Below are 14,010 nucleotides of genomic sequence, written 5' to 3' on the forward strand. Positions count from 1 at the left end.
CAAAATCATGTTTTCTGTATGGTTTTGTCCTAATTACTGATGTGACCAATAATGGGCTTCTCGTCTGCTACTAATTGGTGTGTGCGTGTTTTTGGTCTGGATTCCCCCAGAAGCAGAGCCTGAAAGAAGGACCTGAAAACAGTTTATTTGGAAGATGATTCCAGGAAGTCCAGTGAAAGGAGAAGACAGGGAGTGTATTATGGGCAACAGGGCTTCAGTCTTGCTGGGGACCTCAAAGGAACTGTGAGGAACATGCCTAGGCTTCTCTTTCCGAATGACAGGCCCTGAGGCTTTTATCTGCTGATTCTCATGCCCCACGGTTTGTGGACCACGCTGAAGAAGTGAGTTAATTTCTTGAAGTGCCTCTTGCTTGTGACTTTAGAGGAAGACTCAAAGCAGAAAAATACAGAGTGGGAACAGTCCACCCAGCTATGGTTAAAAGCAGAAATTGACAAGGGGTTGCTACACCAAGAGATAGAGTTCAAGGCCCACCAACAAATTTTAATACTGCATATGTTAAATGTAATTTTAAAAACACATTTATTATCACTTCTCGGCCTTTTGGCTAAGATCAAGTGTAGTATCTGTTCTTATCAGTTTAATATCTGATACGTCCTCTATCCGAGGACAATATATTAAATGGATTTTTGGAGCTGGGAGTTGGAATAGGAGCTTGCTCCGTCCACTCCATTCATCGACCTGGTATTGCAGTACTTCCAGGAACGGTGCACCAAAAAAAAAAAAGAAAAAGAAAAAAAAGAAAAACACATTTATATGAATCAGCCTTAGAGGTGGCTGGTTCACTGCCTTAACATGAAGAAGATGGCACGCCTTGGATCCAGTGCACGGCTGGAAATTGGAGATCAGCTTTCTCTTGCTCATGTCTGGTCAGTGTGCAGGATTTGTTCATTTGACATATGCTTATTTATTCAGTGACTGGCACTATGTACTATGCAGTTTGAAGATGCTGGGCGTAAAGCCATGACCTAAAAAGATGCAAAATGCCTGCCTTAACACAGCTTCAATCTGGTAGGGAAAGGTATTTAGCATAAAGACAAATAAAACACATAGCTATTCATATAGTGATAAGACCTCTGAAGAAAACTAAAGAAGAGGGGTATAAAATACTGGTGAAAGGAATTATTGCTATTTCAATTTAATTTTATTTATTTGCTGTGGTCAAGAAAAGTCTTACTGATTAGGTGGCATTTGAGCACAGATCCAAAGAAGGCCAGAGGGCAACTGATGGGGACATTCAAGCAAAGAGCACTACTGGGTAAAGGAAGAATTAGTATAAAGACCCTAAGGTCTACTTATTTGGTACTGTGTCTCATAACAAATAGAAACTAAATGCTTGAAACAGACTTTGCAACCTGATAAACTAGAAACAGCATCTTGCCGGAAGTCCGTTTTGATTTGCTTCATAGAGCCTTTTATTTATTTAAAGATTTTTTTTTAATGTGGATAATTTCTTAAAAGTCTTTATTGAATTTATTACAATCTTGGTTCTGTTTTACGTTTTTTGGTATTTGGCCACAAGGCATGTGGGATCTTAGCTCCCCAACCAGGGATGGAACCTGCACCCCACTTCATTGGAAGATGAAGTCTTAACCACTGAACCACCAGGACGGTCCTCATACAGTCTTTTAATTTTTATTTTAAAATTAATTTGAGTTGATTGGCAACAATAATTAGGAGATTTATTCATAAAAGCTAAAAACTGGGAGACCTGGCATATAGGAGCAGAGTGGGGCACCAGTTGGCACGTTAATAGGACATGTTTTGTCCAGTTTTCCACAGTCACTTGTACTGCCTGTTGTCAGCAGTCAGTATGACCTTAAGAATGCTTCATTCATTTACTAGCTTCCTTGTTCTTCTCAGTAGTAGGGTTATGAGCTCCCTGTTTAAATTAAGAGGGAGAAAAATAAAACTCAATTTTGTAGAGACTGAATTTTCAGACTACTAGCATCAGTAGTCACATTTTGTTTTAAATTGTTGTGAGAGACTGAGTCTAGTTTTGTAAGAGAGAACACTGTCATTGTACCATAAATTACTAATCGATTCCTTAAATAATTAGCAGACCTTTTAAGACGCATCTCGTGTAAGAGAAACCTGTGTATTTATTTGAATCTTCTATCTTGTTTAGGAAAAAAGATCAGGAAAAAAAAAAAGCATATTTGAGATTCACTAATTGTGATAAACATAATTGACAAACTATTTTCCTTGCCAAAAACTAATCAAGAAATACACAACTAAGAAAGTATAGAAAAGGAAAAGAAAGAGCAGTTAAAGAAATCTGTTCAGAATTCAGTGTCGAGTACTATGTAAATTAATGAAATCAAGACAAATAGCAAGAAAACAAAAACATTAATTAACGCTTGACTTTACCTACACTGAAAAAGGCATATGGTAACGGAATATTAATGCCATGTAAACCAGTTCACAAAAAAGACTCACCCCAAAAAATCAATATAATGATTTCCTGCAAAAGGTTAACTGCATAAAAAAGATATAGGTACACATCTTGGGTGAGAATTTTGAGTTTTTCTAAAACACCACTGAGGAGATTAATGGCTTCACTGATTTTTAACCCTTTGATTTCTTGATATCTACTGTGCACAGTGGGTTAATTTGACCACAGATTGCTATGATCAAATACTGAGACATTGATTCATGATCTTGTACTTTAAAGTAGATGTTTATCTTAGAGTCAGGAGAAATTAGACACAGATTGTCCCAGCTGAGGACTTTCAGGAGGGTCAAGGCCCATGAAAAGACTGGAGAAAGGATGTGAGGCACAGAGCCTGAGGCATCTGCTGAGTTGCGGACATTTAGCGTCTGACCAGATGAGGGTGAGAAGTAATATTTCTAAAAGAGACAGCTAGATGCCAACAGGACCCTAAGCAGGGAATGGTGAGGATGCTGTAAACCTAACTAAGGCAAGAAGCGCAGGCTTTGAAGCTAGGGTTTTCTAAAGTTTCTAAGTGGATGGCGGTTCACATTTAGAAAAACCTAGGAAGAATGAAAGCCAAAATTTAAAGAGTAATTTACAATCATACACTGAAGAAATCAATGAGAAAGCTACAAGACTGTATAACATGTTGGTCAAAACTATGGAATCTGGAGTTAGTCAGCTCTGAGTCTGAACCTTATTTGCTCTACCACCTCCTAGCATGGTGACCTTGGGTGAGTTTCTTAAATTCTTAATGCTTTAGTAATAATATTAATAATAACAGTGACAAAAATAAAGAGTAAACACTTCTTAGTGATCATGAGATAATGAAATGAAGTACACTGAGTGCTTCGTGCAGTGTCTGGCATGCATAAGGGATCCATATCGGGAGTACTACCATTACTACCTTTAATTACGCAGTAATCACAGTAATTTACTGTACCTAGCTGCAAGTCAGTATGGCTCGAGAACTCAGCTAATAGACTTCTGTGTCTTTCTTGCATAGGAGCATATCCACAGATGTTAACACAGTTCTGGTTCCCTGTAAGGTACTCAGTAACATTATCTGAATGAATGCATGAATCAAGTTAAGTGATGACTAAAAAAGTCACTTTTGTTTTATGGTATAAAAAGAGAAATATATTCCAGGTATCTGTCTTGGACTTGACACTCTGAATAACAAAACAGATCAACTAGTTTTATTTCAAAAAGACATGGAAAGACTCCCACCATCTCAACCTGGAAACCAACTCTCAGTGCATACTGGACGCAGGCCACATCAACACTGAGTGGTGTATGTCAGCTCGTAGGCCCCCATCTTCCAGAAAGCCCAGAAAGGAATAAACAGCATGTTTGAACTTTTCAAAGCCCTTGTTTAGCAGCTGACCATGAAAGTATGGTAAAAGCCTCATGTCTATGCTTATGGCTCCTGCTAACCTATAGGTGTATTCAAATGAAAACAAAGGAATCAAAGGATGGTGTTATATCAACAAAGACACTGAAAGAGTCATCCAGATAAAGTTCCATCCACTGATCTCAAAGTAGGTAATACTTGAGACTAATCAGCTTTATTGTCCAATATCTCTGTGCAATTGAGTGCTAGAATGAGCAAAAATCACAACTTTCAAACCAAATAGTAGCTCATACAACTCTAAAAGGACTAGACAGACAGGCGAAACATCAGTGTCTAGCTCTGGATACAACACCATGAAAAGAGGCGCTAAAAGACCATCAGGAGAGTATATCCAGTGGTGTCAGCGAACGCTATGTCATAGTAGTGCATACTCTTACTATTTTATCATTGCCATCTAAAGTGAAGGCCCACTTTTGAATTAGTGTGAAATACAGTGGCATTTTTAAATCAAAAAGTTTTCAAATGACACTCTACCTGCAAGGCACAACATGAAGGATTGCAGTACCAGCAGTTCCCATGGCAACCTCATCTTCAGTTTCCGAGGTCAAAGGAGTTTCAAGTCCAATAACAAGTGAACAGAATAGCTGCTTCTTTTAAGTTGTGTTCAACCTTTAATCTGTGAAGGAGAAGAGACATGACAATGAGATCTGGGAATACTTCTCCTTGTGGTCTCTGCAAATTTACTTAATATGAATAAAAGTGACTTTTGGAAAACTACTACCGAAAAAGAGAAAGCATGTTAAATTTTGAATATGAAGCAAATAAACCTCTTTTTCTTCTTCCCAATGATACTGGGGTAGAGACTGGAGCTGACAGATCCCTGTGGCTACTGAGTGAAGGTAAGAACAGCTTCTGATTAGATGAGAACCAACCCGAAGGCAGGGGACTAAATTATGTTTTATAAGTTCTTTTCCAGTCCCTTAATCTCCAGGTGCTATTATTTTTATTTTCCAATTAATAATATACCCAAAATAGTGAATACAGAAGAAATGTCACTGAACAAAATAGGACCTGATGGACCTTAAGGAGAAATTTTGAAGTTTTAGAATGGAGTTAAATGTGTGAAAAATGATAACCGCCCCATGAATTCAAATATCCCCCCCCCCCAATGCTCTATGTTTCATCCCTAAAATGCAACAGAAATGTGCAGCTCCAGTGCCTCCAGACAAATTACTAGGTTCTTTTGGACAAATCCAGGGCATGAATGAGAACAGTGATTCTTCTGTTAGCCAGGCATAACAGAAAAACTCCATGGTGAAGAGAGGCTACTTGTTCTGTGTACAATCTACATAGCAGGAAAGTGGATGGGTGAAGCAAGCGGCACTCATGGGCCATCAGATGGGCACAGGCTTCTTCTCTTTGAAGGGGCAGGGACCCCTCAGCTCGTGCTGATGGCTAACATGAGGGGTACCGACCCACGGTTGCAGGGGCATTTACAACTTATCAAAGAACAGTTGAAAAAAACTGGTATTTATTTTGAAAATCTCCCAAGTTTTAAATGTGGGAAATCAATTCACAGTATTTTTTAAAATGCCGGGGGGATCAAACAAAGCTGAACTGCCTTTAGGTGTGAAAGGTTTGCAACATGACCTCAATAAAACAGAACTCACACTGCGCTTGGCTTGTTCTCCTTCACTCATCCCTTCTCCCGTCCATCCTGCTAGCCAGTCACGGATTCATGCATCTGTGGAGTGCCTTTTGCGTGCCAGACACTAGTGAGGCAGGGGACCTGCCAAAACGGAGATCCCAGCTCTAGCTCTAGGGGTCTCCTCCTCCAACGGGGTACAAGCTGCCTACACTTTCATAAAACCGCAACACGTCATGCCACTGTGAAGGAAGGAGGGACACTTCTGGACTTCACAAAGGAGATGAGCTCCCACTGGGATTTGAAAGATGAGCAGAATCCTTCTTCCTATTCATCATTTAATCAAATAAATGAGAAATTTAAGGCACCATAAGACACATTCTCTTTACAGCTTGGGTTATAACAAGTTACAGGGTCCTGGGTATATATTCCACTCAGCCTCCCTCCCAAGCTTGTTTCAAAAGACTCTTCTTAGTTAAGTAAATGAAACCTCATTGAAAACCACACAGCACCATACAAATGCTAGATATGATTACTATTGTAGCCCTGAGATTTTTTTTTTTTTTTTAAGCTGATGATAACCTGAGGCTTCTCATCTCACTACCACTTACCAGGAAAAACACTGAGGGAACACAGGTTTACATGAGAACACGGACCGACACAAGCTCGTTAATCAAGGGCTCTTAGCATTAATTGATACCATGTGATCACTTAGAAGCCTTTATGTTTACCAGAAAGCTTATAGAAAGTGAAGAACCATCATTAGAGAACTCTCCTGTCCTTTGTGCCCTTAAATACCTCAGTTTCTGATAAAACCAGACTAGATATGTTGTAAAGACAAAAGGGACTCTTAACTTCTGATCTGCTGATGCGGCTGAAAAGCGGGCTGTGTCTCTAATTGGATATGTTGAAATACTCTTCTGACATGCATGGTGATTAGGCCATTTTAGATAAACAGGATGTGCTGATCAATGAAAACTATTAATGTTTTTAGCAAATGATCAGGGTATTAATAATTAATTTTGTGAGGGAAATGTCATCTCAGACCTGGGGATTGATCTACAATGTTAAGCAGTTTCTTGAAGCAATTAAAATTAATTTAGAAAATGTATCCAATTATACCATAAAGATTTGATTCATGATAGGATGCTGTTTACAGTGCACGTTCTGTTAAGAGCTGTAGATTTTTAGAGATGAAGGATTTCAAGAACCTGATTGGCATTTATTTACCTCTCAGTAGGTAAGGCTCACCTTCACTAATCAGAAATAATGGGCCAGTTGACAGTAATTTGTCTGGTGGGCAGTCTTAACTAGAGAACTGGGTTTTCTGAAGGGAGGTGAAGATTCATGAACCTCATGTGGGGCTATGGCGCAGGATACAAAGTTTTATAATTTCGGTTTTCTGCCAGAACCAGAAAGCAAGCTGTGGGATGAGGCGAGAGTTATGGCGGTCATAGATCTCCCCTGCAGCTGAGAGTCTCTCTGGTTTATCCTAAGGTGGTTGTAGCAAAAGGCAGTGTACTCAGCACTAACGGTGGGACCTTGACCAAGAATTAGACTCGTAAATCCTTGGGAGGAGACCACACAGTGAAACAGGACTGGACAGCTTTCGCTGGCAGAGCCAGAAGGAGATGAATAATTGAGAATTCCACAGTGTATCTGTACATAGAGCTCCACAGAGCAAAACTCCTCTAGCCTCCAACTCTTCAAACAATTCTTATTCCAACAGTCATGCTGAAGAACTCAGTATATAGTGTTCAAGACACAGCATGATTCAGTTCTTCCTTACATGTCCTGGTTCTACATATAGGGCTTAATCACATAAAGATTAGTTTTAGCACTGTACTAAATTAAAAATCTGTCGTTATCCAAATAGCTCTATTTCAGCTCAATGAATAAGCAGATGTGCTAATGGGGACAGAGGCAGGGCTAGGGGTTGGATGTGCAGAGAGGTAAGAGCCCTGCCCTCGAGGAGCTCACTGTTAACTTGGCAAGAAAGGCGTTTAAACCAATCATTGTATTTCAGTGCAATTCACATAATACACCTATGAAGGACAAGGTGCTAAGGATGAAAAGGAACATCATTTAACTGAGCCAAGGGGTGGGGTAGGGCAGGGGCTTCAAGAATGCTCTCCAGGGACTTCCCTGGTGGACTAGTGGTTAAAAATTCACCTTGCAATGCAGAGGACATGGGTTCGATCCCTGGTTGGGGAACTAAGATCCTACATACCTTGGGGCAACTAAACCCACAGGCTTCAGAGCCACAACTAGAGTCCCCGCACTGCAATGAAAGCTCCTGCATGATGCAACTAAGAACCAACACAGCCAAATAAACAACAAACAAATACCAAAAAAATAAAAAACTCTCCAAAGGGGCTAACAGTTTGAACTGAGTCTTAAAGAATAAATAAGAGAGAGGAAGGAAATGCCAAGTCAAGTGACATGGACAAGGAAAGGGAAAATTTAGAAAGTGTTCAAGTTACTGCAAAGCAAGATAATGGAAGGAGCAAAGTAGACAGACTCACATCTGACGCTACGCTTGAATCTACATTCCCCAGCAGGGTAGCTCATCTGTAATGACAATAATACCCATGTGGCTGTGCAGTTGCTAAATGGTGTCCGACTCTTTGTAAACCCATGGACTGCAGCACAGCAAGCCTCCCTGTCCTCCACTATCTCCTGGAGCTTGCTTAAGTTCATGTCCAAAATACCCATGAAAAGTGAAAGTGAAGTCGCTCAGTCGTGTCCGACTCTTTGCGACCCCATGGACTGTAGCCCACCAGGCTCCTCCATCCATGGGATTTTCCAGGCAAGAGTACTGGAGTGGGTTAATGCAGGCTTATTGTGCAGTCTAAAGAGAAAGTGTGGAAGGGACCGAGGACAGGACCTTGACACTTAGCAATCACCCTTGTTAAAGAGAGTACACCACCACCTAAGCCACGGGCTTGATCCCCAAAGGACCTTGACTATATATTAAAGAGTTTGGAGAATTCTCTAGTGGTCCACTGGTTAAGAATCTGCCTTTCAATGCAGGCGAGGTAGGTCTGATCCCTAGTTGGGGAACTAAGATTCCATATGCTATGGGGCAAACAAGCACATGCGCTACAACTACTGAGCCCATGAGCTCTGGAGCCCACATGCCACGATTATGGAGAATTGGGCAGACAAGCAGGCGCCTGCAAGCAGATCATGTGCCACAATTAAGACCCTATGCAGTTCCCCACCCTCACCCTCCCTGGCCAAAAAAAAAAAAAAAAAAAAGAGTTGAATCTGAAGATTTGGAGGAGGATGGGGATGCTTTTAAACAGGGGAAAGTTCTGAATCTATCTGGTTTCCCTGTATGGGAATCTGCTTTACATGCAACTCCCAGAAGCACAGAATATCTAGTCCTGCCCTTTGCCTGTCTCCTCTGGTCAACACGGGATCTGCATCTCTAAATACTAAGTATGTTATTTTTCACAACCTCATGTATAAAAACACTAGATTGGAATTAAGTCCTTTCTTCCAGGTTTTGCCACTAGTTATCAATTTTGGGAAAGTCACTTAATCTTTGTAAACATACTTGCTTGTCTACAGTTTGGGACTCAAACCATGAACCCTGTCTTTTGCACACACGTGTTGTAAACTTTAACCAATCTATGTTTTAAAAGTAAATCTCCATTATTATTATTATTTAGATTAAGTTCAAATCTCCTCTCAGATTGTAAACTTCATAAAGGTAGGAATATTTGTCTTAATCATTGGTATTTAAGAGGCTCATGGGATAGTATTTTAGAGGCTCATGGCACAGAGCAGACAATCAATAAACAGTGTCAGTGAAAGAATAAACTTAGCTAACATCTTTCAAGTGTCTACCACGAGCTTTGATATTCCCTTTTCATTTAACCTTCATAGCAACACTGGAGGGTCAGATGTCACTATCTTCTATAAAACTATAATATTGGAAATTAGACTATGAGAGTCTACGGAACTTGTTCAAGGTCAAACATCTCTAAATCAACAGAGCCAGTGTTCAAATCTATGTCTTCCTACTGCATACTTCTCTTTTCTAACACATCGACAGAAATGTAAGTTAAGTGATGTGTCTTTTACATGACGACATAAAGTTCTGGTGCTGCCTCTTTTCTAACTCTGCTTTTCATGCTGTCCTGCAGAAACAGAAGCCAGCACCACTGATGAGAGGTACGCGATCTGTGTAATATTCATATTATAAAGTGGAGCATGGGTTTCAGAGCTGAGACTTTGTTAGAAGACTGTATTTCACTAGAGTCAACTCAGAATTCTTCTTGTCAAGAGCACAACTATGAAGGTTTTCTCCCTTTAAGTGTAAAAACAACAGGAGTGATTATTTTCTGGCTAATTACTATTTAGAATGCAGTCATTCTTAAGGCAAGATTGTTAAAAATGATCATCCACAGTTTCGTGTATAACTGAGCATTTTCTAATTCTAAAATTACTAATAAGGGGTGCAGTCAATCATAATGGCAAGAAAGCAGAGAGCAGAACTAAAAGCAAGAGAGAAATTCAGCTTCCTCGGAAAGCCAGCTGTCAATCATTTCAAGGAAAGATGGTATGTAGTCAAATCTTAATATTCAATCAGTCAACATATATTTGAGTGCTCATTATTCACATGGCTATATGCAGAATGCAGAGTCAAGGTCAAGGTCTCTGTCCATAAGGGCATGACAACTCAGTTGGGTAGAAAAGATCACTGATTATATAACTTAGTTTATATACCAACTTAGTGGTACAGATAATCTATACTTTGTATCCTATGGTATCTGGTCTACAGGTTCTTCTTGGACAATGAAAATTAATATCAATCAAATTAGCTTAATACATTGTCTCCTTGCACAGATTTTTACTCTATATTCTACAGGAAACATATTTCCACAACTATTTCTTTGAGATCGTCCCTGCTTCAGTGGACAGTGCAATAAGCAGTCTGCCAGGAAGGTGAGAAAATGTGTCTTGCTTGGTTTCTCTTTGAATAGCTTGTCCCAAGCATCTTAATATATGAAGAGAATAGTGTAAAGAAGATATAAAATGTTTGGATAAGACATTTGGAAAACTGCATCAATTAACCAACAGGTTGGCACACATGAGATGCACCATCTTATATAGATGATACTTACCTACTCAATAGCTGATTTGGACTCTATTTCCATCATAAGATCATATTACAGAGGACTTTTAGGAACTACAGAGGGTCAGCTAAGGTAGACAATTACCCCTATTTTTAAAGGCTTTCTAGACTGTGTGGTGTCTGCCACTTATGGCAATTCTAACCAGAAATATAATGATTATATTAATATTCACTCCAGCATAAAAGCAGAGAGTCAACATCTTATCAATTCAGTCATCAAAGAACATCTTTTATACATTTTGAGAGCCAAAAGATTTCTACACACTGATTTTGAAAAATCTCGTATTAAAGTTTCTTAGAGTATATATGCACTATTGCTTTTTTTTTTTTTTTAAAGAATTTGTGGATGTGTTTTATTTATTTTTTTTTATAAGCCTGATATTTTATTTTATTTTATTTTTTATTATTATTTTTTTTATTATTATTTTTTTTTTCCAGTGGGTTTTGTCATACATTGATATGAATCAGCCATGGATTTACATGTATTCCCAATCCCGATTCCCCCCTCCCACCTCCCTCTCCACCCGATTCCTCTGGGTCTTCCCAGTGCACCAGGCCGGAGCACTTGTCTCGTGCATCCCACCTGGGCTGGTGATCTGTTTCACCATAGATAGTATACATGCTGTTCTTTTGAAATATCCCACCCTCACATTCTCCCACAAAGTTCAAAAGTCTGTTCTGTATTTCTGACTTTCTCCTTGTAAAACCTTACTCTACATTGATTTTAGACCTTTACACTTTGCTCCTCAGGAGATCATCTCAAAAAAAATGAAAGTAATTCCAATAATCACAGTGCCATTTCAAAAGATCACAGGATTGAGATTCAGAACAACTTGGTTCCTAGGTCAGTCCTGTTATTTACTTGTTGGGCAAGTTTCTTTACCTATAAAAGAAAGATCTAGATCAGGTTGCTTCTAAGAATCACTGAAGCCCTGATGCATCATATATCAGAGAAAGGGTGTGCATTCAAAGGATTTAATCTGTCAAATGAATAGTGGTCACCATGTCTTTGCCATAACCAATTAGACATCTCACAATTTCTCAGATGACCCCATCTTCTCACACGTCAAAGCTGTTTCAGATACTGATACACTGCTTTTAGGTTCTGTGTATGGTTCCATTACTGCAATTTAATCCCCAGCCATAAATACATATCTACTATTCATAGTCTCCACCAGGTAATCACTTAATATACAACTTTCCAAAGTTGTATTTACATTTTACTTTTATTAAAGTAATTCATAAACATAGCTTAAATACTTCTACTCCCTGACAGAACTTCTTCCCAAGGAAAACAAGTTGCCTTTCTGGTAAGTATCTCAATCATCATAAAAATGCTTAGACCACTATTTCTCAATTTGGGGATATTATATATATATATTAGTTTCTTTTATAAATGATGACAATCCAATTTCCTTTTATAATCACTCTCAATGAGAGCTGCACATACATAAACATGCACACAAATACCTGGTTCCACTTTCGTCCAAATTTAGTTACATAACTTAATTTGGTTAATGATTTTTCAACTAAGGCCCAGAGAGAGTATGCTAATATTTTCCTTTTTGTAATAGTTAAATTTTTAAAGACTTCAGAAATTTCTATTTATTTGCTTAGTTTTCTAAGTATATATCTCATATTCACCCTAAACATCTTACCATGTCTAATGTTTGGATTATGTTCAAACACACATTGCAATCCCTCGGTTTGAATAAATATTTATTTAGAAACATGTAGATACTGAACACTTTTAAAATTCAACTGAAAAACGAACAAATATACTTTGTGGTATTCTAGCATCATTTAGATGAAAATAGAAAAGCCTTGTATTCAAAGATACAATTACATATATTATGTATACTATGCAATTATCCATATATGAAAGATCTATTTGTAAAAGTTTCCAGCTTAATATATGTAATTAATAAGCAGCATAAAAGAATGTGTGATTAAGCTATTAATGCTGGAGGCAATGCCATGGTAGAATGCAATATGAAATAACTAAGGAAATGATAAATAGACATCACAAAGCACATACTATGTAGTAGTTGCTTCCTAAGTATTAACTCATATAATCTTTAAAACAACCCTTTAAGTGATACAACAATATTATACTTAAGGGGTAAGTACACTGTCCTTAGTTAGAGCTGATAAGTAATGGAGACAGGACATAAACTCTGAGTATTTTCCCCACAAGTTTACTGAAGTATATTTCACATATACTAGTATGTATTCATCTTAGCATAAAGGTTAATGAGATTTCCAAAATTTATGCAGTCATGGGAACTTCCCTGGTGGTTAGCGGTTAAGACTCCATGCTCCTAATGCAGGGGCCCAGGTTTAGTCCCTGGTCAGGGAACTAAGCCTTCACATGCTGCAATGAAAGACTCTGCATGCTACAGTCAAGACCCAGTGCAGACAAATAAATAAACAAAGGTTTTAAAAAATATTTAAAAAATGATGCAGTCATAGCACCCCTACCACCAACAAGATATAGGATATTTGCATCATACTAGAAAGCAACCCTGAAAATTGAACTTCATAATATGGATGTTTATCCACACTACTGAAATTCTCCTAAATACTGAAGTTATAACACAGGCTTATTAGAAAAACAGGCAATTGCAATGTAAAAGGTGCACGGCACTTTCCTCTTCTTTAGTCTGCTTCTCAGTTACTTCATTTCTGCTTTGGAATGTATACTCTCAGTACAACAAAACTGCAACAGAAGTAGATCATAACAGAAGACAGAAAAAGACATGACACCACCATGATTCACCTCCCAGTCCCGGGGAAGACAATGCTAAATGAGCATGGCACTTTCTCCAGCTTAGCCCAGGGGCAGTCTCAGAATCGTTCCCAGATAGCATTTCAAATAGACACGACAAAATCAACATGGTTTGCAAATTATATAAAAATGTCTTAGCTTTCCCTATGGTGGTTGAAAATATCAGCTTTAGAATTACACAAACCAGGTTTTAAATCCCACATCTACCATTTAGCTGTTGACCCTGGGCAAGTCATTTAACCTCGGTTAGCCTTACTTTTCTCCTCGGTGGGCTTCCCTGGTGACTCAGTAGAAGAATCCTCCTGCCAATGCAGGAGGCCGGGGTTCGATCCCTGGTTCGGAAAGATCCCCTGGAAAAGAGAATGACTACTCCCTCTAGTATTCTTGCCTGGGAAATCCCATGGACAGAGGAGCCTGGCGAGCCACAGTCCACAGGGTCACAAAGAGCCAGACATGACTGAACGACTGAAACACTCTCCTCGGCAAAGTAACAGTGATGATTCCGGGTTATTGAAAGCAATGTAAGAGAAAATCTCTCTAGCCGGATTCTACTAAAAAAGCTGAGCATAACTTTGAGGAGGCAAACGTTTTGGGAAACGAAGATGGACAAGCAGTGGAGGAATCT

The 14,010-nt window shown here is 38.9% G+C and overlaps 1 protein-coding gene and 1 non-coding gene across 2 annotated transcripts in view; one reads left to right on the top strand and one right to left on the bottom strand.

Moving 5' to 3' along the window:
- The window catches only part of CNTN4 (contactin 4), a 511,526-nt gene extending 507,142 nt beyond the window's left edge, over positions 1-4,384 (bottom strand). The window contains exon 1 of the mRNA XM_061129161.1: positions 4,341-4,384. Coding sequence (XP_060985144.1) covers positions 4,341-4,356 — 16 coding nt within the window. The 5' untranslated portion in view covers positions 4,357-4,384. The remainder of the gene's footprint in view (positions 1-4,340) is intronic.
- On the top strand, positions 546-736 carry LOC133046339 (U2 spliceosomal RNA). The gene has a single exon (XR_009690476.1). It is a non-coding gene; the product is annotated as a U2 spliceosomal RNA (small nuclear RNA).
- Positions 4,385-14,010: the final 9,626 nt, after the last annotated feature.

Source organism: Dama dama, chromosome 24, assembly GCF_033118175.1.
Source record: "Dama dama isolate Ldn47 chromosome 24, ASM3311817v1, whole genome shotgun sequence".
In the NCBI taxonomy this organism is placed as follows: Eukaryota; Metazoa; Chordata; class Mammalia; order Artiodactyla; family Cervidae; genus Dama; species Dama dama.